The sequence below is a fragment of the Vanacampus margaritifer genome, chromosome 1, assembly GCF_051991255.1.
Source record: "Vanacampus margaritifer isolate UIUO_Vmar chromosome 1, RoL_Vmar_1.0, whole genome shotgun sequence".
Taxonomy (NCBI): domain Eukaryota; kingdom Metazoa; phylum Chordata; class Actinopteri; order Syngnathiformes; family Syngnathidae; genus Vanacampus; species Vanacampus margaritifer.
In genome coordinates, this window is record NC_135432.1 from 38,732,400 (window position 1) to 38,753,749 (window position 21,350).

Below are 21,350 nucleotides of genomic sequence, written 5' to 3' on the forward strand. Positions count from 1 at the left end.
ACATTGTGCTCACGTGGGAAACACACACGTCTCATCTGGTCTCCATGCTGATGACGCAGAGTGGCGTGCAGCCGCTGGAAGTCAGAGTAACGGCGGGTGATGAGGGCCGGTGTCTTGTCACTGGTACCCGCCTGGACAACGTGAACGGTGTACACCTGGCAGAAGGGTTTAAATTATCATCAGTGTCAAGTCCATGAGCTTACTTGACCTTTTAACTCGCAACTTACCACATACTTAGAGGACGTATCCTGGACCACAGTAGCATCAGTGACTTCAAATGACAATATATCTGCCTGGGAAATTCCTGCCCTAGTCCCGAGCAAGTTAAAAGGAACGGCTCCAACAGGACTGGCATCTGTGGAGAAAAGAAACAGGTGGGAAGAAAATCAAATAAACACTTTTACCTTGGCTGTGGTTTCTTGTCACACTGCCTCACCTGTGTTACTAAGCACATCCTCCAGTGACTCGCCCAAGAAGTCTGAGTCACTGTCGAAGCCCGACACCTCCTCTTCCACTCTGTCCTGCGGCGCTCCGCTGTCATCGAAGGACAATGTGCCACCCAGTCGTTCTGTCCCACTCTCATCTTCCTCTTCTAGTTCCGCCTCGCAGCCATCCTCTGTCCGCCCCAGCTGCTCAGGCCCTTGCCCCTGACCATCTTTGAAGAGCGAGCGCTTCAAGCGATCCATCAGCCGCGATGTCATAGTGCCACCTGGATAACATTCCAGAGCATCAAAGGTCATTGATAGTGTTGTTTTTCCTATTGTTGTCATTAGTTATTGCTTTTTGTTCTCTCTCTTCTCTGTGCCCATCCAAACTACTGGGCGGCGTTCACTGTGGCCATTAGCATAGCTTGGTTGAGTTCCAATCACAGCAGATAAAAGCCTTTGGTTGCAGAAGATAGTTTTAAATTGGGAGTGAGGGTCGCTGTCTGTAGCTAACATTGGGTTTGATGATCTGTGTAGTACTCTCAGCAATCAGTCTTCTATTTATACAGTTGTGATATATAAAAAAAATGGCTCCTCCGGATCGCGGTTTGCCTTCCAGCGCCCCGGCGACACGCGAACGTCGGCCTATGACGGCCGGCGCTCGCACGCCCCGGCGCGCCCGATCGGAAGCGAGGCCGAGACGCACCCACGCATGAAAATGGGGGGACAGGAGCTATCACCTGGCTGTCCTACGATGGAGCCCGGCGCCCCGCCGGCCCTCCCTCCCCCACCGCGGTTGTTTATGTAAAAAAACTATAAAATAAAATCAAAAGATGCTTAATGCGACTCATTGCAACCAGCCATTCTAAGCCGCTATCTCCAAAAGACGGAGTTGGCTGGAGGGCAAGATCCCTATGTATGGACTTTCACCATCGGCTTGGTCAAAGGAAACCACTACGTTCCCCTAAGTGAGCTACCACAACATTTAAAATTATTTAATTGTAAATAAGAGCGCCTCCACTTGGGAGGACTTTGATGCTATTAAGAGCCTGGAGTTGTACAATTACTTTGTGTCTGGATGGGTGGAGGATATCGGCTGCGTTCAACACGGCAATGTTTGTCTTGTGGCAGCAAATGTATGTTCTATTTATCTTTTGGTTAATACAGGTTATTGGTGTAAAACGTCATTCATTAAATCGTTTGTGTCTGGATAAACTTTGTCTTGCTGTACGGCGAAGCCTTTCAAGCTTTCTTAGCTTCCTAATTGCAAACAAACTAGTCGAGTAAAAAGATTTTTTTTTTTTCACAACCCAAAGTTGGCAAGTAAACTTTGATCAAGTGTTTTGATTATCATGTGAAAATGTTTGCAAGACCTACGAAAAATGTACGATATAAAATCAATGTGAAACATTTGTAATTATAAATAAATGTTGAATATTCCAACATTGGGTACATGTTTTGCTGATGTGTATGATTGCTGAAAATAACATTTAAAAAATGTTTGTAAACTTTTCACCCTGGTTTAAAATCACTGCCTGTAGCCGAAAGAACAATTTCCTATCTCTGTTTGCCTGATCAGAGCAACCGTAGGCCGCACAGAAGGTTATCATTGCATTTGTCGCGGATTTAGAAACGGTTTCACCTGTTTTCTACGTCTCACTAACTGTTTTCTCATTCACTGTTCCCTGAACATTTTGTTAGAACTTTAAAAGGATGTCTGTCTATTCTCTAAGATTAACTCTTTGACTGCCAGACGTTTTCAGAAAAGGGATGCCGTGGGTGCCAGCCGATTTAAGCATTTTGACTGATCTTTCAAGGTCCACAGAATATTTTGTTTGGACTATGGAAACACACATACTACCAAATGAAAGATTGGACTCTCATCTTTCATCAGAAAAAAAAGTTTGTTTCTACCTTATTCTGTTTTTCAGTAATCAACAATAGAAAATGGTTAGTTTCCCCCAAATGCTCTGTTTTGAAACAAAATAAAGAGAAATCAAGCTTTTTGTGAAACGATATTATTTCATGCACTCTAATGAATTTGACACCTTTTTTTTCCATGAATGATGCCACAAACACCTAAACAGTGCTTTACTTCTGTAAAACACTACCACCAACAATGAAAAAGTGTTTTTTGATAGCAAAATGCATTTATTTACATTCAACAGTGTAACAATTTGACAAAACAATTTGGCAAACTATTTACAAATGTGTGCAACTGTGGTACTATTTACAATTGTGTGGATGTTTCCAATACAGTTTTTCTTTTTGTAACACTCCCCTGCGTGCAAGGGGACGCAGCAGGATTTGCACAACAGATTAGTTTCACTGCGATTGCAGACGCTACACTTTTTTGCTGGCTTTTTTCCCCAAGGAATAGCAAGTATATACTGCAGTGTGTGTTTGGCCATGTTGCCATCAAGTCTACTCTCAGGATCATGATACGGTGGTGTTATGTCTGGCTTCCTCATGTCCTTCAGTTCCTATACCGGGTGGTAAGAGATGTTCTGATCCATCTTATCCGCTCCATTCATGGTGGCATCGTAGTCCATAACCAGTGTCTTCTCCGTGATCAGACTGTACCCACTCCTCCGATGAATATGCATTGGACTCGGGGCACTCTTCGTCGGCCGATTAAATGTCCGCCTGAGCAGAAGTGCTCGGTTGTGCTCCGCGTTTTCCGGCGTTAGCATCGCTAGCCGGTGAGGCTTTATGACGTGATCATAGCCGCCGCGTCAACGCTTCCAACTTCGGCGTCAACCTCGTGGTCACCATCATCATCATCGTCGTCATCAATGTGCTCTTTAGCATTGGTCGATGCTTTTCGTCTTTGAAAAAAATGAAAAAAAAACGGTCGCCATTATGGCTTCCTCAGCCATTGTCCCCTCAACACTCTAGCTCCGCCTCACGTCTTCTACTGGCGCCTACCCAATCTTGTCCAAAGAGAGTCATCGCTGCCATCTAGGGGCCAAAAATAGGCATTATACTAACTAGATCTGCTTGATACTTTCAGCACAGCTGGCCAAGGCTTTCATCCACCCGTTTCCAAAAAAAAAAAAAAAAAAAAAAACTTGGTGAACGTCTTTTAACGTCTTTGGCGCTCCTCCATAGGATTTTATTAAACGTTATTTAACGTTTTTGGCAGTCAAAGAGTTAAAAAAAATAATTAACTTCTACATTTTGAAGTTTGAAAAATTGTTCAATAAACATGCTTTAAGACATTACAAAAGAGTTAAGATTGGTATTTATATTTTTAAAAAAAATTTTAGATGCCAATATTACCCAACACACCCCCCCTCACACACAGACACACATTTTTTTTCTTCTTTTTACTGAAAATAAATATCAGTTATGGTCCTCCCTCACTACTAACAATCTGCATCGGTATTGGCCCTGAAAAAAACCCATCGGTCTATCCCTACTTGCAAAGAACACGTCGTCATGGCTCTCTTGAGCTTACAGATTTTTCTACAACGATTTTTCTGTGATAGACTAATTGGAACGGATACTTTACTGTTACAAAAAAAGATTAATTAATTTTTGTTCTTTTATGACTATTCGGGGTTTACAGAAAAAGTGAGCAAATCTGTTGCGCCAAAAATATACATACAGCAATGCTAATATTTGGTTACATTTCTCTTGACTTTCACTTCAATTAGGCGCTTTTGGTAGCCATCCACAAGATTCTGGTAAGCTTCTGGTTGAATGTTTGACTACTCCTCTTGACAGAATTGGTGTAGTCTGACTTCGGGAAGGCCAAATTAGGCCAGTCTAAAACCTTTATTTGAGCCCGATTTAGCCATTCCATTACCAATTTTGATGTGTGTTTCAGTCATTGTGCTGTTGCAACACCCAACTGTGACCAAGACCCAATCTTTGAGCTGGTGATTTTTTTCACACACAAATCAGTTAATTGATAGAAAAAAAGGACACATTTTCTTCACTTCATGGGAAAACTTCCAGCAAATCCTGTCGCACAACGTCATCTGTATGGGCCGCCGAAGGACCACGAGCTGATCAACAACTAGGTTATCAGGAATGTGTTGTTAGATGAGTACTACCATAATCCAATTAAAAGGTCATATATTTTGAAACTATTTGAGATGGATAAGATTAAAAACATAAGAAACAATTATATTTCATTCCCAGTGCCTCCCAAAGCAAGAGGTTCAATTCAAAATCTTGAACGAAATTTACCCGATAAAGGAGTTTTTAAAACTGAGGTTAGACTTGGCGAGGACGGTTGCTAGCTCTTGATCTAGAGCTAGTGCCTTTTCCGGGGTAAACTGATGACAGTCTCTCTGACCCGGTTGAAGAGAGGAGGTCGGCTTCGGAACAGAATCCTGTACCCATGAGACAAAGTTCAAAGCACCCATGGGTCTGAAGCGAGGGCAGCCCAGTAGGTGAGCTGGCGACAGGAAAAGTAACCGACTGCCGGCCCCTCGGGCTCAATCCTTGGCCCTCTCGGATTTAAGGGTTGAAAGATATTATAACATTTTTAATACCTAATTTCATATATCAACTATTGTTACACATTATGAACATTTTAATTCTGTATATTAACCTTGTCGAAATGTTTTGTGTCCTGTGCAGAGCAGATGGTGTTGACTTCGTATAGGCTGACCTTAAGCTGGGACATACTATTTAGTCTAAAAAAGTTCCTTCTCAGCGGCTGATAAATTTGTCTTGCAAAATTATATTGAGGATGGAATTTGTGTAAGAAAAATAGTGATAAATTTTGAAATCGTGTGTTTGGACGCGAAGTCCCAGATTTCGGATTTTACCACGGTGTTTGAACTGTACACGTGGTGACGTAGCATTGTATACGGAAATGCTGTCTCGTTAGATTGTACGCGATCGCTTGGAAGTCAGTCTGGGAAGCATTTTGTTTTTACAGACGATAGATACGTAGATAATTGATTTGAAGTCTATGTATATGTGTTTACGTTGTATTGTACGCGAACCCTCGGAAGTCAGTCTGGGAAGCATTTTGTTTTTATAATTTTGTTTTTACAGACGATAGATACGTAGATAATTGATTTGAAGTCTATGTATATGTGGTTAAGTTGTGGAAGTTGAGAGGAAGTCAGCTTGGAAAGCATTTTTGTTTTTACAAGCGTTGGATATTTGGATAATTGGTTTGAAGTCCATATATATGTGTTGAAGTTGAGGGGAAGTCAGCTTGAAAAGCATTTTGTCTTAACAAGAAAAGCATTTTGTTTTTACAAGCGATAAGATTCTTGGGTAATTAGAAATGATCCTTGAATAAAATAAAGTCAGCGGATAGACACAGCAGAGAGTACGGCTGCTGTTATGTAATCGTGACAAGATATTTGCTCAACTTATGGAAGTCAGATTGACATAAAACGGACATAATACGCCGCTTTAAGATCAATCGATAGGTCTTTTGAATAATTAGTTATTAATATTCTTAGACAAGATATATTTGCTCAACTTGGGGAAGTCAGTTTGACATAAAGCACATTTGATACGCCGTTTTTAGATCATACGATAGGTCTATGAATATTCGTTATTAAAATTCTTAGACAAGACTGTTCAGATGTGAAAAAACAGTTATCCGGATTTTATATGTTTTGGTATGTTGTACAAAGCGACATATCTTGTCTGTTCGTAGTATGTGTTTGTTTGTATGCAGTCTTGTCGGTGAAGCACGGTAAAATCTTAAAGTGACCGCGACGAGAACAGTTGACTAATTCTGTTATGAGTACGACTCACTTCATTTTTAAATATTAATACGACTTAGCTACAATATAAGACAATATAATATAATATAATAAGCTATAAAATACGGGCAATAATTAATAGAAAGTATGGACACTATTTGAGAACTACAAAAATGGTTGGAGCCGAATGCCGCGTCATGAGGCGACAGGGAGTTGCGAGCGCATGCGCATCTGCGATCGGGGAAATGCCCACTAGACATATCCGGGGTTTGAAAAACTAATAAAATGGATATACGATTGCGGTGGAATAAATCTTATGGCGCCGTTATAAGCTACGGTAAGTTAATTTAATTAATGGGGGACGTTGAGGTTTGCGCCGCCGGGCGTTCGAAGTAAAATACGAGATATAAGAACGCGTTTACGAGTGGAATAAAAACGACACATAATCGTGTATTTTTGGATAAGATGATGATGAATAATGCTAGAATACTAGCTTTAGGTATTTTTGTGAAGTTATAACCATTTATATAACTTTAAATAATGACTTAAAATGTTGGGGCTACGGTACGCTTTTATTCTGAAGGACTAAATGATTTGACCTGATATTGCTTCCGCTAGTCGGAACTAAAGATTTTAGTCCTTGAGAGCAGAGTCTGCTTCGGGAAAAACACCCCCTTGACTTGTTTGTGAAAATCCTTCAACTATATAACACATTCTGTCTCAAAAACATCCACCTGACCTTGTTTACGCCATCTGCTCATGGAAAAGTACCAGAGAGTATGTTTAGTCTATAAATGAAAGAGAGGAGTTCTTTTTAACTATAAGAAACCGTTGTGCACGCGGAAGAGACACATTTGACGCTCTGAATCCCACGATGTGTAAGTGATGAATTAGAGGCAGTTATTTGTCCAGAGATTCTCTGTTTTTTATTAAATCATTTTTGCAAAGGTGTATTTTTCTTGCATTAAATCTATCTTCATTTTTGGAACACGCAAAGAGGACAAAATTCGGTATTCCTCTTCAGGGTCCGGGAGGGGCTGACCATGGGGCCCTCAGCCAGAGGGACGAACCTCACGGGCGTCCGTGACATGTGAGGTCCGTATCCCCCCCCCCGTAGGCTGAAAGGACTGCACAGTTCGTGACAGAGGGGCGGCCGGGAGAGCAGCTCCCCCAGAGTTTGACGGAGCATAGGGCCTGGCAAGGCAAGCAAATTTACGCCTTGCGTCATTAGAACGCACTGTGCATTCCAGTACTCCTGTCGCTGCCGAACCAAAAACTTGACCCGGAACCACAGGGAGGTGACAGTTCCTTCCGGGAGGGCTCTCGCAAGGGAGATTGAGCCAATCAGACCTGACGGCGTGCCTGGATGAGGAAAGACATACTACGGCCATGCTCCCTCGAAAGGAGGGATAAGTCCCTCAGCGCCATGTTACAGAACGATGTAGCCTCATCTACTTCATTGTCTCTCAGAGCTGCAGAGAGAGCAAGTAGGAGATACGCCTGGGCATTGGTCAGGCATACTACTACCGCGGCCGTGTTGTACGACTTAGTGACCATGGACGGAGCCGCATAAGTTGCAAGGCAATACAAGCTAGGAAAGGATACGAGATAACCGTACCACCACTAGCTAGTTGAATTCAAAACAAGTCAAAGCAACCATAGGCAAGAAGGCAACAGTTGCTGACATACACCATTCGTACTCACGAACTTGAAGATTATGGAAAGATGGAAGAAGAGTTCCAACATCCGTACATATATTTCAAAAGTCCAAAAATACACAGAGCCGTCGCTGCCAAGAAGCGCGGGGAACCCCGCTGCCCCGATCCACAAGATTACAGGCTACCAGCGATGACGACGAAGAACGGCGGTAAACGCCGTGAGTGACCGCCTGAAAAGGTCAAAGAGGCTGGGTTCCGGTTACCATACCTGCCAACTTTTGAAAGTGAAAAAGCCTAGTAGCTAGGGTCCAGGGGCCGCATGTCGACGTCCGGTGGGAAGCCCCCCTGAAGCCAAAGGATTTTTAGCATTTTCAGGGCTTAAAATGCAGCTAAGAAGTAACAAATTTTACATTTTTTTCACAATCACAACCTCATGTTTACTGTCAATTTACCTTAACTGTACTGATGGAAATAATCAAAAGAAAGTTCTTTAAAGCTCAACAATTTATTTAATATAACAAAGTCATAGAAAACCCTCATAAATGAATGATATCCAAATGTTCTCCATGTTATACAAGCTACAGCCTAAGCATTATTTGTTCTCCATTGTGCATCCTTTTGATTTTTTCAACTGGTCTTTCGAATGGGTCACACTGTGGCACTTGTATCCAGATGATGTCATCATCATTTTCCTCGTCATCAGGCTGCCAAGCACTTTGGTCGATAGACTTTCCCGGAACTCCGTCTTGTTCTTGTTGACATGACTGAAGATCCGTTCACAGTCTGCGTTGCTGTGATAAATCACCAACACAGACTTGGCCACTTTGAAGAGGGCTCCAAACTTGGCCTTGCCAGTGGCTGGGTCCTTGAGTTTAGAGAGCTCGTTCCACGCTGTGTCCACTCGCTCAGCTTCTGTGACGGCAGGGGTGAGTGGATCGCACTGGTATACGAGGAACTCCTCTTCCAGACTCCTCTTGTCATCCTTGGTCAGGAGGTGAGGGTACCTCTCAGCAAAGAATCTCACCTGGCGGAACTTGCAGTCCTGCCTGTAGCTGATATCCAGAATCCGGGCATTCACCAGAACTTCATCCCCAAAGGGAAATGCCCTGATCATGTAGCTGCATGTGCTGCTGTAGAATGCCCTGACACTGGAAAAGAAAGTGGTGAGGTCACATTCCTTTGCATGTTCAGCCACATAGTCCCTGCAGTTGGTTCCGATGAAGAGATCCTCGTCGTCCTTCTGGTTGGCCCGGTCCTTAAAGTTCACCTTTGTGATGTCACTGGCAGCGATGATGACCTTTGGCTTCATTAAGCGCATGATGAGCTTCCTGAACTGAGTCGAGAGCACATGGTGCAAGAGATGCACGCAGGGTTCATCTTTTTGGAGGAAGGTGTTGGTCTCGTTGAAGATTGGCAAGACTGCCATCAAGAAATGGGCATACAACAAAGTGTTCTTGTCACTCATCTTGGTGAGGATAAGGCTGGCTTTGCTGCTGCTGGTTTTGGTGTCATCTTCTTTCTTCTTCTCCTTCACCTTCTTAGACTTGTCCGCCATTTCCTTCTCCTTGAACATGTACCTGGCCAAGTCGAAGGTCTTGGAGGAGTCTGCTTTCTCATCTGTTGCCTGAGGAGCGGCCGTGTCAAGCTTCCTTTTCTTCTCCTCCGACTTCTTCACATCAGGAGTGTAGGGCCTCTTTCTTCCTCTGCTGGATGGCATGCTGGACTTCTTCTCATGACCCACCTCCGCCTCAAAGAACTTGATGAGAGCCGTCCACTGCTGAAGGAGTCGGTCCAAGCAATGCTCCAGGGACAGCCATCTTGTTGACACATGCTTCAGGATCTTGGCCTTGGGTAGACCTTCCTCTTCTTGGAACTGTCGGAGTGCCTGCTTGCGTTTGCTGCTCTTCTCCAAGTAGTAGAACACGTCCACAAGCAGATCATCTAGCTTCACTGGCAATTGCTTCGCCCCTCTCTGAACGGCCAAGTGGATGAGATGACAGGAACAACCTGCAAATTAATTGCAAAAATTGAAAAGAAACTATGGAAAATTGTATTTTCAAGTGATATATTTGATACCATAAATTAATCAGCTTGCAGCGTTTTCGTAATAGGCACATAGATAAGAAATAATAATAATTTTGAATAAATTGCATAGTCAATTACCTGCGATGTATGCTGACGGAGATTTTTCTGTGATGAAGGACGCGACTCCTTTCTTGGATCCAAGCATAACAGCGGCGTTGTCGGCAGCAAAACACACTAAATTATCCCAGGGAATGTTGTTCGAGTTCATTTCTTTTTCAATAATCTTAAAAATGTTCTCGCCCGTCGATGCCGTGTTGCATTCTCTCAACGAAAGAAGCACTGACAGAACTTTTCCTGTTTGGTTATCGAAGTATCGTACACAAATTGGATAAAGTTTTACATCGTCGTAGTCTGTACTTCCATCAGTAGACATGCTAAAAGGCGAAGATTTGATGACATCGACGATGCTTTGTGATGATTCTTCACCAAGGCACTGAATGATGTTCGAAGTTTTCGTTCTCCCACAACCATATTTTTTAGCGATCTTAGAATCGGGAAACATTCTCCTGAAAAGCGGTCCCATGTGGTCGGCCATAGCGATTGGAACACCATGTTCAATGATCGCTTCAGTAAATAACACTTCGGCATTTATGACGTCCAAAGAATCGGTTGGGGCGACAAAAAAAGTGGAGATTTTGCCGCTGGAATTACTGTCATTGGCATTTGATTTGTGTTTTTTCGTTCCCACGTGGTCATTAACGTCGCTAATTCCTCCATGACCCACAGAAAAGTCTTGTCTACACAGTGTGCAGTTCGCATAATTTTCACCTTTTCTCGATCTGATGATTACTCCAGGGAAAGCTTTGGAATATTCTTCACGAAAGCACTGTAATTTCCGTTTCGGTTGCACAATTTTCTGCACTTTTTCTCCGGTAGATTCCATAATCTATTCAAAGCACCTATATCTCGGTTCCTTCTTGCTGCCGATTAAACAATTGCAGTGCTCTAATTGAGCCAATTGAGCTAAAAATAAACCTCGCGCATGCGCAGACGACTGGCAGTACCGATAGCCTTTGTTTGAAATGGTACAGACGCTCCCCTACTTACGAACTTTCGAGTTACGAACAACGGTACATACGAACATGTCTGCGCGTACAGTACATGTCGAAAAATGTCCGTAAAGAGATGCTGTAAGTTAAGATTTTGTATTGCGCGTAGTGCTTCTTTCCGCCGCTAATACCGCCGCTTGGCGCTGTGAGAGCTCATTGGAGGCTCTGCAACGTGTCGAGGAGGAGGAGGAAGAAACACTTCCCCCCGTGAAGAAATTCGAGGCGAAACTGTTGGCGGAGGGGTTTTCGCTGATAGATAAAGCCCTCGCACTCTTCGAGCAGCAAGACCCAAACATCGAACCTTGCCCAAAGGTTGCAAATCAAATAAATGATGCCACACAGTGCTACCGCGTCATTTATGAAGAAAAAAAAGGAAGCTGTGCAGTCGTCGTTGGATCGCTTCTTTCGGCCAGTTTCGAATAAATCCTCCAAGGGAGATACTCGCCAACCCGCATCTTCTTCTCCTCGACCCTCAACTTCTTCCGATGTGTTCTTCCATTAAGTGTCTCTCGTTCTCTCTCTAACATTGCACTGTACTGTACGTATTCTCTCTATTTTATTAAAAGTTTTTTTCAGTACAAACCAATGCCGTTTATTTGTATACAAGCCTTAAACATACTTATATAAACCTTCAATATACTTATATAGGCTTTAAACATAAATTATAATACAAAATATAGCGCTGAAGCAACTTACGAACGACCGCTCGGAACGGAACTCGTTCGTATGTTGGGGAGCGTCTGTACTTCGCGATCTCGTGGTGGAATGTTTTTCATTCTTTATTTACGATTTTAATTTTTTTTTTTTCAAGGGGAAAACCGTAGTTTTTGTAATGCAACCGTAACACCGTAATGGGTTCAAGAAAACCGTACTCATTACGGCAAAACCGTAGTAGTTGGCAGGTATGGGTTACGATCTGTTTTTATACATGAGGATCACGTCAGCCTGGAAATGAATTATGAATTCTTTCATGAGTGACGCATGCGTGTGGGGGATTTTCATGCTGTTTCAGCACCGCCACCTGGTCGGGAGGGACGAAATAGAACCATGTTTTCTTTCATTGCAATACAGTACATTCCTTCTGGACTAAATTAACTCTTTCACTGCCAGATGTTTTCAGAAACGGGATGTCGCCAGTGCCAGCCGATTTAAGCATTTTGACTGATCTTTCAAGGTCCACAGAAAATGTTGTGTTTGGAAACACACATACTACCAAATGAAAGATTGGACTCTCATCTTTCATCAGAAAAAAAAAGTTTGTTTCTACCTTATTCCGTTCTTCAGTAATCAACAATAGAAAATGGTTACTTTCACCGAAATTCTGTTTTGAAACAAAAAACGGAGAAAAACAGCTTTTTGTGAAACAATGTTTTTTCATGCACTCTAATGAATTGTACACTTCTTTTTGTCCATGAATGATGCCACAAACACCTAAACAGTGCTTTACTTCTGTAAAACGCTTTCACCAACAATGAAAAAGTGTTTTTAGTTTGCAAAATACGTTTATTTCCATTCAACAGTGTAACAATTTGACAAAACAATTTGGCAAACTATTTACAAATGTGTGCAACTGTGGTACTATTTACAATTATGTGGATGCTTCAAATACAGTTTTTCTTTTTGTAACGCTCCCCTGCGTGCAAGGAGACGCCAGGACTCGTACAACAGTTTACTTTCACTTTCGCATTTGTCCGTTTCTCGTGCAAACGTTACACTTTCTTGACGGCCTTTTTTTCCGGGGTATAAATAGCAAGTAGCAGACTGTACACACTCCTCCGATGAATATGCATTGGACTCGGGGCACTCTCCGTCGTCCGATTGAACGTCCCCCTGAACGTGCTCGGTTGTGCTCCGCGTTTATGACGTCGTCATAGCCGCCGCGTGAACGCTTCCAACTTCGCCGTCAAGCTCGGAGTCACCATCATCATCATCGATGATGATCATCGTCGTCATCAATGTGCTCTTTTAGCGTTGGTCGATGCCTTTCGTCTTGTAAGTGTAGAGCTGCTAGCAAACGGGGCGCCATTCTCCGTGTGCTCCTCCTCGGCCATCTAGCTCTCCCCCCCACGTCTCCTACTGCCGCGTCAATGCTTTCCAACCACGGAGTCATCATCATCATCGATGATGATCATCGTCGTCATCAATGTGCTCTTTATCGTTGGTCGATGCTTTTCGAATTTGAAAAAAACGGCTCGGGCGTGAGCTGCCGCAACCGGTCGCCATTTTTCCTTTGTCTAACATTCTCATCTCCTGCTCGACGCTCTAGCTCCGCCTCTACTGACGCCCACCCGATCTTGTCAAAAGAGAGTCATCGCTGCCCTCTAGGGGCCAAAAATAGTCATTAGGCTCAAAAAACCTGATTGAAATTTTCACCACATCTCTGGAAGGCTTGCCGGCACCCGTTTAAAAAAAAAAATAAAAAATTGGATGACGTCTTTAGACGTCATTGGCAGCGCTCCGTAAGATTTTACTTGACGTCTTTAAACGTCAGTGGCAGTGAAAGAGTGAAGGAGTTGGTTTCAATCAGAAATATTGATTTCCCCCTGACAGAGGCTATTTTGTTTGGTGTGTTTTAGGAAGATAAGAAATTAGAATTTGTTTTGAACGTTTTATTGCTTTTATGGAAAATTTTCATTGACAAGTGCATACATTTCAAAACAAAACCGTGTCTACTCCACTGGGAAAAAAAAATTCAACTGTTTTGCAAATCTTTGAAATTGGTTATAGCTAGAAAAGCCCTTGACTTATTTCCTTTATTGGAAATATTTGATATGTAACTACGGAGGTCTCGGTCACTACGGAGGTCTCGGTGACTACGGAGGTCTCGGTCAGTATGCTGGAGTCCATAAATAAAAAGTTAGAGGTCCTCTCCCTAATCTGCGAGGAGGTGAAAGGATTTAAGGTAAGTATGGAATTCCTCAGCCAACAAATAAATGATCTCCAACGCAACAATGCCGAGATACACGCTACACTCGTGACTGTTTCAGCCGAGTTAAAAAAAAAATGGTAAAAAAAACCATTAAAAAAAAAATAAAATGCTAAAAGAAACTATTCTGGATGTTCAATCCCGTAGCATGCAGGATAATTTAATATTCTCAGGTATATCCGAGAACACCTCTGACAATCCAGAGGTTGAGATAAAAAAATTTATGACGACATCGTTAAAAATTCCTCAGGAGACGGTAAATAACATCTCCTTTCACCGGGTACATCGGCTTGGAGCCCGTAGGGGCAATAGACCCCGTCCTATTATCGCCAAATTTGAGCATTTTAAACAAAAAGTATTTGTTAAAAGTAAAGGACGGGAGCTTAAAGGGACCTCATTCGGAATGAATGACCAATTCCCTAGAGAGATTAATGAGCGGCGAAAGGTACTGTTTCCTATAATGAAACAAAATAGGCAGGAGGGTAAACGGACTATGATGGTCGTTGATAAACTATACATCGATGGCCAACTATTCCGGAACCCCAACTCCACTCCCTGGCTGTTCTAATTAGCATCGATGGAACTAAACTTTGTTTGATTATTAGATGTATACGTATACATATACATATACATATAATGTATATGTGGTTATAAAACCTAAAATATGAATACTCATTATGTTTACGCTATATTATAAATATAATAATAATACATAACTATATCTAAAAGTAGATTTAAACAAAAAAAAAAAAATCTCGCTTGGGTTACCAGTTACTGGTGTATTATAATGTTGTTTAACTCCCCACTAACGTCCTTCACTTTCACATCCCTACCCGTTTTTTCACTGTTATATTTACTTACACATTTCCTTATATTTTACACAAATTATATAAATCACCTAACTACTTTGATTCTATCCTATAACATGCCAGTATTGACAAATGGCCTATGCAGATATTTACACAGGACTGAGCCTATATTGTTTGTATGCATAAATTAGTTCTGGTTTCCTGGAATGTTTGTGGCGCTCGCTCACAGGCAAAAAGAATAAAAACTTTAGACCATCTCTTAAAATTAAAAGCAGATATTTGCCTCCTGCAAGAAACCCACCTACAAAAATCTGAAGAAAAATTACTTATTGATAAGAATTTTAGCCAAGCATACTCTGCCCCTTATAACAGCAGACAAAGAGGAGTCTGTATACTCATACATAAGAATTTACTCTTTACTCTAAATAATACAATAACAGACCCAGAGGGCCGATACATTATTATTCAGATAACTATATTTAATAAGATATATACACTTGGCAATTTATATGCCCCTAATAATGATGATCCGGCCTTTTTCCATGAATTTTTCTCTCAGCTGTTTGATTTAGCAGCGAACTCTACTATTATTATTGGAGGAGACTTTAACACAGTCTTAAATCCATTAATAGACCGTTCTAATAACACAACATGTATAAGGCGATTACAATCTACTAAAGTAATAGGGGAATATATGGATGATTTTGGCCTCGTCGACAGCTGGAGACTTAAAAACCCAAATAAGAAGGAATTTACCTTCTTTTCTGCTGTGCACCGGTCTTTTTCAAGAATTGATTATTTTCTTACAAATAACTCTATTGCTGATAAAACTGTTACAAAAATACATCCTATTATTATTAGCGACCACGCACCAGTCTCACTTTCCCTACAAGTTGATTATACCTTTAAACCACCACCAACATGGCGTTTTAACATCTCTCTGCTAAACGATGCAGAGTTTGATAAAATTATAAGGAAAGAGTGGGCAGACTTTTTGGAAATAAATGACTCTCCAGGCCTATCGCCATCTCTTCTCTGGGAAGCTGGGAAAGCAGTAATTAGAGGTAAAATTATATCATATTCATCTTATAAAAAGAAACAGGATCAAAAATTTGAAAATGACTTGGAAGATAAAATTAAACAACTGACGGATGAGTACGCAATAAACCCAAATGACCAAATATGGACTGACTTACAAAATACAAAAATACAGTTAGACGATACGCTAACTAAAAAGACAGAGTTTATAATACAACAATTGAGATACAACAACTTTGAATATAATAACAAATCAGGTAAATTTCTTGCAAACCAACTTCAACGCAATCGGGAAAAATCTCTTATAACGGCTATTAAAGGGACAACTGGTGAATGTACACAATCACCAGAAGAAATTAATCAAATTTTTTATAACTATTATCGCAACCTATACTCAGAAACTAACAAACCTAACCCTGAGCATATTGAGGCATTCCTCAGTATCTTAAATATGCCTCAGCTAACTACTGAATATAAAGATATGTTAGAAGCGCCACTTACTATAAACGAGTTGTACAGTGCTCTAGATAGTATGCCTAATGGCAAGGCACCTGGCCCAGATGGTTATCCGGCTATATTTTTTAAGCACTACTGGTTAATGCTTGCTCCGCTATTCTTAAGAGTAGTAACAGAAATTAAAACTAATGGTTACATACGTCCACACATGAATACAGCAGCAATTAAACTTTTATTAAAGCCAGAAAAAGACCCCACCCTTCCATCAAGTTACCGTCCGATTTCACTAATTAACACTGATATCAAAATTATTACTAAGGCTTTCACATCTAGATTAGAAACAGTAATCTCGACAATTATTCATAGCGACCAAACAGGCTTTATTAAAGATCGTCACTCTACTAATAATATTAGGAGGCTCTTTAACCTTATTAGCATGTCACAGCGGCATGATAAGAAGGCAGTTATTATATCGTTGGATGCAGAAAAAGCTTTTGACAAAGTTAACTGGTCCTTCCTCTTTGCTGTTTTAAATAAATTTGGCTTTGGGAAATCATTTATCCACTGGGTGTCAGTATTATATGATTCTCCCAAAGCTAGTTACTACTAATGGGATTATATCTAAGAGCTTTATTTTACAGAGAGGCACAAGACAGGGATGCCCACTGTCCCCTTTATTATTTGCAATATTTATTGAGCCACTTGCAATAGCCATACGCCAGGAAAGAAGGATTCAAGGAATTCACTCTGGGGTAACAGAACATAAAATTAATCTATATGCCGATGATATTTTACTTTATTTAGAAAACCCGGCGATTTCGTTAGGGGAAGTATTTAACTTAATAACTAAATTATCACAGTTGTCAGATTATTCTATTAACTGGACAAAATCAACACTTCTACCTATTACAGAAAATTCATGGAACCCTGCAAGCCAGGACCCACATTACTCATTTCCTATAGGTAATTTAAAATACTTAGGCATAAAAATCTCACCTAAATTAACTGATTTAATTCATTTAAATTTTTCTCCACTTCTGGATAACATTCATAGTGACTTGGAACGCTGGAATAATCTTCCTATTTCTTTAATAGGACGAATAGCCACCGTTAAAATGAAAGTTTTACCTAAAATAAACTATTTTTTCTCAATGATTCCATTTAAACCTACGGCTAAATGGTTCCAGTTGTTGGACTCAGCCGTTACAAAATTTTACTGGAAAAAAAAAAAAGCAAAGATTAGTCTATCTACTCTTCAGAAAAGTAAATCCAAAGGTGGCCTAGAGGCACCAAATTTTATGTACTACTATATAGCTAACCAGCTACAATATATCGTTCTATGGGCACAACCCAACAGAGATACTAACTGTTGGCTGGAACTAGAACAGAAGGATTGTAATAACCTCAGACTTCTAGATTTACTCTTTATTACAACATCGATTAAGCGACATAATTGTTTTAAAAACCCAATGATCTCCGCCACCCTGACTGCTTGGTGGAAGGCACTAGAAATTACAAAAGCCCAAGTGGAGCCCTGTGGGCTTTCTCCCCTATGGCATAACCCTGACTTTCGAATTAACAACCAAACGTTTTATTTAGGTGTGTGGGAGCAGAAAGGAATCACACATCTTCACCATCTCTTCTCAGATAATATGTTTATATCATATACATCTTTGCTCCAAAAATACAAAATAACAAACGGAAATTTTTTACATTATCTGCAAGTTAAAAATATGATAAAGAAACAAATTCCAACACTTCAGGGTACGCTCCAACCGCCTGGCTTAGCTAAAGATATTACCAAGCTTTCTCCGACAACAACAAAAAAACTTTCAAAAATATATAAGTTACTTTCATATACGGATAAAATGTCTTTACCCATCTTAAAATGGGAGACAGACTTGTCTATAGCTCCGGAATCTGACTTTTGGATTCAAGTTTGTGAAAATGCATTTAAAATGACAAAACACACAAATTTACAACTTATCCAATACAAAATAATCCATAGAACATACATTACTCAATATATGATGAAGAAAATGGGCCTCTCCGACTCCGACATTTGTCTCCAGTGTTTACAAAACACTACAGACACTTATTTTCATGCTTTATGGTTATGCACCCCGGTTATGTATTTCTGGACTAAAGTCTTAGAAAAACTTTCCGCTATCTTGGACTATAGGATACCTTTATCTCCAAACTTGTGTTTACTAGGTGACCTAACAACAACTGACCTACCACATAAACAAGTTCAATCTACACTTGTAGCCCTTACTATCGCTAAAAAAACAATTCTTGTTAACTGGAAAAATAAACAAACTCTGAATATCGACCAATGGTCTAACCTCCTCATAAATCACATTTTAATGGAAAAAATATCGGCCTCAAATAAAAAACAAATATCAAAATTCATAGAAATATGGTCTACGTATATAGAATATTTTAACCTAATTCTGGTTATTTAATTCTGCCTGTTAGCGAGAGCCACCACATCGTGATAACTTACATTGATGTCTCTGCATTTGGCAGTTTGTTACTAATGGTTGTGTTTTTATAGTCAGGAACCCAGTTGCTGCCAACAGGATCGAACAGATTCACCTCCAATGGGCACTAAAGGCTAATATTCGGATTCACTGCATGCCAGGGGACTAACTCTACAGGTGCTGTCCCCCCTGGCTGGGCGTGGGCGGGTCTGCCCCTCTGTTGGCTGCTGGGTGGCGGCTGCGTCTTGGTCGTTCCCTGGGTCTCGTGGTGGGTGCTGTGTTGCGGGGCTCTCCCTGGTGTCCGGGGCGGCGCCGCCCCGGCGCGGTCCGTCGCTCTGGGTCCGACGACGCGGGTCGGGGCCTGTGGGCCGCCGGGGTGCCCCGTGGTTCCCTCTCCCCTCCCCCTTCCCCCCCTTGCGTCCTCTCCCTCTTCACCTCTCCCCGCCCGTCCTCCGCCTCCCTGTCCCTTCTCCCTCGTCGCCCTTCCTCCTCCTCTCCACCTCTCTCTGCGGCCCTGCTGCTGCCTCCTGCCCTTCCTGTCGTCTCCTTCCCCCGTCCCCTCCCCCTCCCCTGTCCGCCCTCCTCCCCCTCCCCTAGGCCGGGGGTTCCGTCCGTGGCCCGGGTCTCGGCGCTCCGGGGGCCGGGGGAGTGGGCGGGGTTGGTGTTGTGCCCGCCCCGCTCCGGTGGGCCTACGGGCACTTCGGGCGGGCCCCGGTATCCGGGGGGCAAGCCCCGCCGGGGTCCCGTGGGGTGGGTGGGGGTTTTGGTGGGCGGGTGCGCCTCCCGCCCCCCGCCCGGTTGGGGGGGGCCCAGCTAGTCGCTCCTCTTAACTCACTGCACTAGTTTTGCACAATACATTTTAGGGCACATAACACACTTTGGGGGGGAGTGGGGTGGGGTGGAGACACCGTCTCCGCCCTGCAGCTCGGGGGGAGCGGGGGGAGCGGGGGTTGTGTGCCGGTGGGGTGCCTGGTGGGCCTGCAGTGCCCCGTCCTGCTGCGTTGGGTTGGGGGCGCGGGCCGCGTTGGGGTGGGGGGCGCTCCTGCTCCGGGGTTTGCTCTCCGGCCGGTGGCCCCTGCGGGGCCCGGGGGTCGTCCTTTGGCGCGGCCGCGGCCTGGGGGGCCCTGAGGTGCTGCGCTTGCTCTGTCCTGGCGGGGGTCGACGGCTCCTCTCTTTGGTGGAGATTTTCATGCATGCTAGATCCACCACACCAGCATCTATCGAGACTCAGACACAATTTGTTTCTCCCTCAGGTCATTGATTCGGTGGAGGCTGGTGTCTGTGGATCTCACTCTGCTTCGTCTGTCCTTTCTACCTTTCCTCAGTTTCTCCTTTGGGCCTTTGAGGTTTCCCTGATTTGTTGGAGTTTGGATGTCTTTGGGGTTGGTGAAGGTTAGTGGCCCGGTGGGTGGTGTCTGGTCGGTGCTGGGCTTCGCTTTTCTTTCTTTTCTTTGGTCCCCCTTTGGGTCTCCTGGCGGCCCCACGACTCTGGCTGGATTTTGAAGTGTTCGGTTTAGGTGAACGGTATGGGAATTCTTATTTATTTATTTTATTTTTTTTCCGCACGCACGCACGCACACACACACACGCACGCACACACGCACAAACACACATACAAAAAAAAAAAAAAAAAGGGAGAACAATGATGATGACATTTCAAATGATCAATACTGAGATCTCCCAGAAAAAAAAAGAAAAAAAAAAAAAAAAAAAAGGAAATATTTGATATGTTACAAATTTAATTTCTGTTGGATTCATCTTATTTTCTTTTAATTTCTATGTTCAATTATACACTGCTCAAAAAAAAAAAAGTTACACTTTTTATATTGAGCCTGGCACAAGATTAATTAAATCTATCTGATACTCTCGCCGCAAGTATTGATAGCTTTGATAGCAGGGCTCTCAGAACCATCAAGAACATCAGGTGGCCCCAGCTCGTCTCCAATGAAGTGCTTAGAGCCCGCACGCGGCAGCCCCGAGCATCATCCTTGGTTGCACAATGCCGCATCCGCTGATTCGGCCATGTCCTTCGTATGCCCCCAGACCATCCTACACGAGCCATCCTCCAGTTTGACCCAAAGACTGCAGGCTGGAGACGACCATGAGGGAAGCCCCGCACCCGATGGCTTGATGTCATTGAGAGCGACCTCCAACAACACGGCATTGACGTGGAGGACGCAGAGCAGCTGGCACAAGATCGCGAGCATTGGAAAAAAACTGGTTCATATGGTCAGCTCAACGCACAGGAACGGGACTCCGCAACCCTCGCTGGAGCCCGAATGAATGAATGAATGATAATTATTTGGTCAGTTGTTGTGTAGCTGAGGGAATTGTTAATCACTTTTTTATTTTATTGATATTGGTGTTGATTAAATCATCAACAAGTGCACTAGAGTGGCAACAATGAAAAGAAAAGAAAACAGGACTGATTTTACATGTGGAGGGCATGTTTCTCCTTCTTAATTTTTTGGGCTGGTTTTCCAATAAGCGAAGTGTGCATCTCGGATCGTGCAGTACAATGTGGGCAGGAAGGCGTTACCCTGATACCAAATAGTAGTCAAGAGTAATGGAAAGCAATAGAGACTTAAACGATTTCAACCGCATGAAAGTTGATGATTTTATTAAGCGTTTTTGTAGTCGCCGTGGATTGCCTGTTATAACGAGGACTGAGTTCGGCAACAGACAGAAACGGAAAGACGAACTGGCTGCCCTTGCATATGCTGCATCGATCCAAAAA

General features: G+C 42.6%; 2 protein-coding genes across 4 annotated transcripts in view; both read right to left on the reverse strand.

Annotated features, from left to right (window-relative positions):
- Positions 1-21,350, reverse strand: part of snx21 (sorting nexin family member 21) — a 49,762-nt gene that overhangs the window by 21,032 nt on the left and 7,380 nt on the right. Inside the window, exons 2-4 of one of the 3 annotated variants that reach the window (XM_077554474.1) lie at positions 437-709; positions 228-355; positions 14-155 (exon numbers count right to left, since the gene is read on the reverse strand). In XM_077554474.1, coding sequence (XP_077410600.1) covers positions 14-155; positions 228-355; positions 437-701 — 535 coding nt within the window. In that variant the 5' untranslated portion in view covers positions 702-709. Of the gene's footprint in view, positions 1-13; positions 156-227; positions 356-436; positions 1,070-21,350 lie in introns of those variants that run through there. The other 2 variants (XM_077554466.1, XM_077554458.1) reach the window with 2 other exon arrangements.
- LOC144040527 (uncharacterized) lies at positions 7,672-10,771 on the reverse strand. The gene is made up of 2 exons (XM_077554793.1): positions 9,931-10,771; positions 7,672-9,774 (listed from the first exon to the last, which is right to left on the reverse strand). Exons 1-2 carry the CDS (start codon positions 10,733-10,735, stop codon positions 8,360-8,362), a joined length of 2,220 nt encoding a protein of 739 aa, XP_077410919.1. The 5' UTR covers positions 10,736-10,771; the 3' UTR covers positions 7,672-8,359.

Bases quoted from the DNA above. Each gene is read 5' to 3' on its own strand.
- LOC144040527 (XM_077554793.1), bottom strand. From the start codon at position 10,735: ATGGAATCTACCGGAGAAAAAGTGCAGAAAATTGTGCAACCGAAACGG. The intron at 9,775-9,930 runs GTAATTGACTAT...ATTAATTTGCAG, and splicing joins TCCGTCAGCATACATCGCAG to GTTGTTCCTGTCATCTCATC.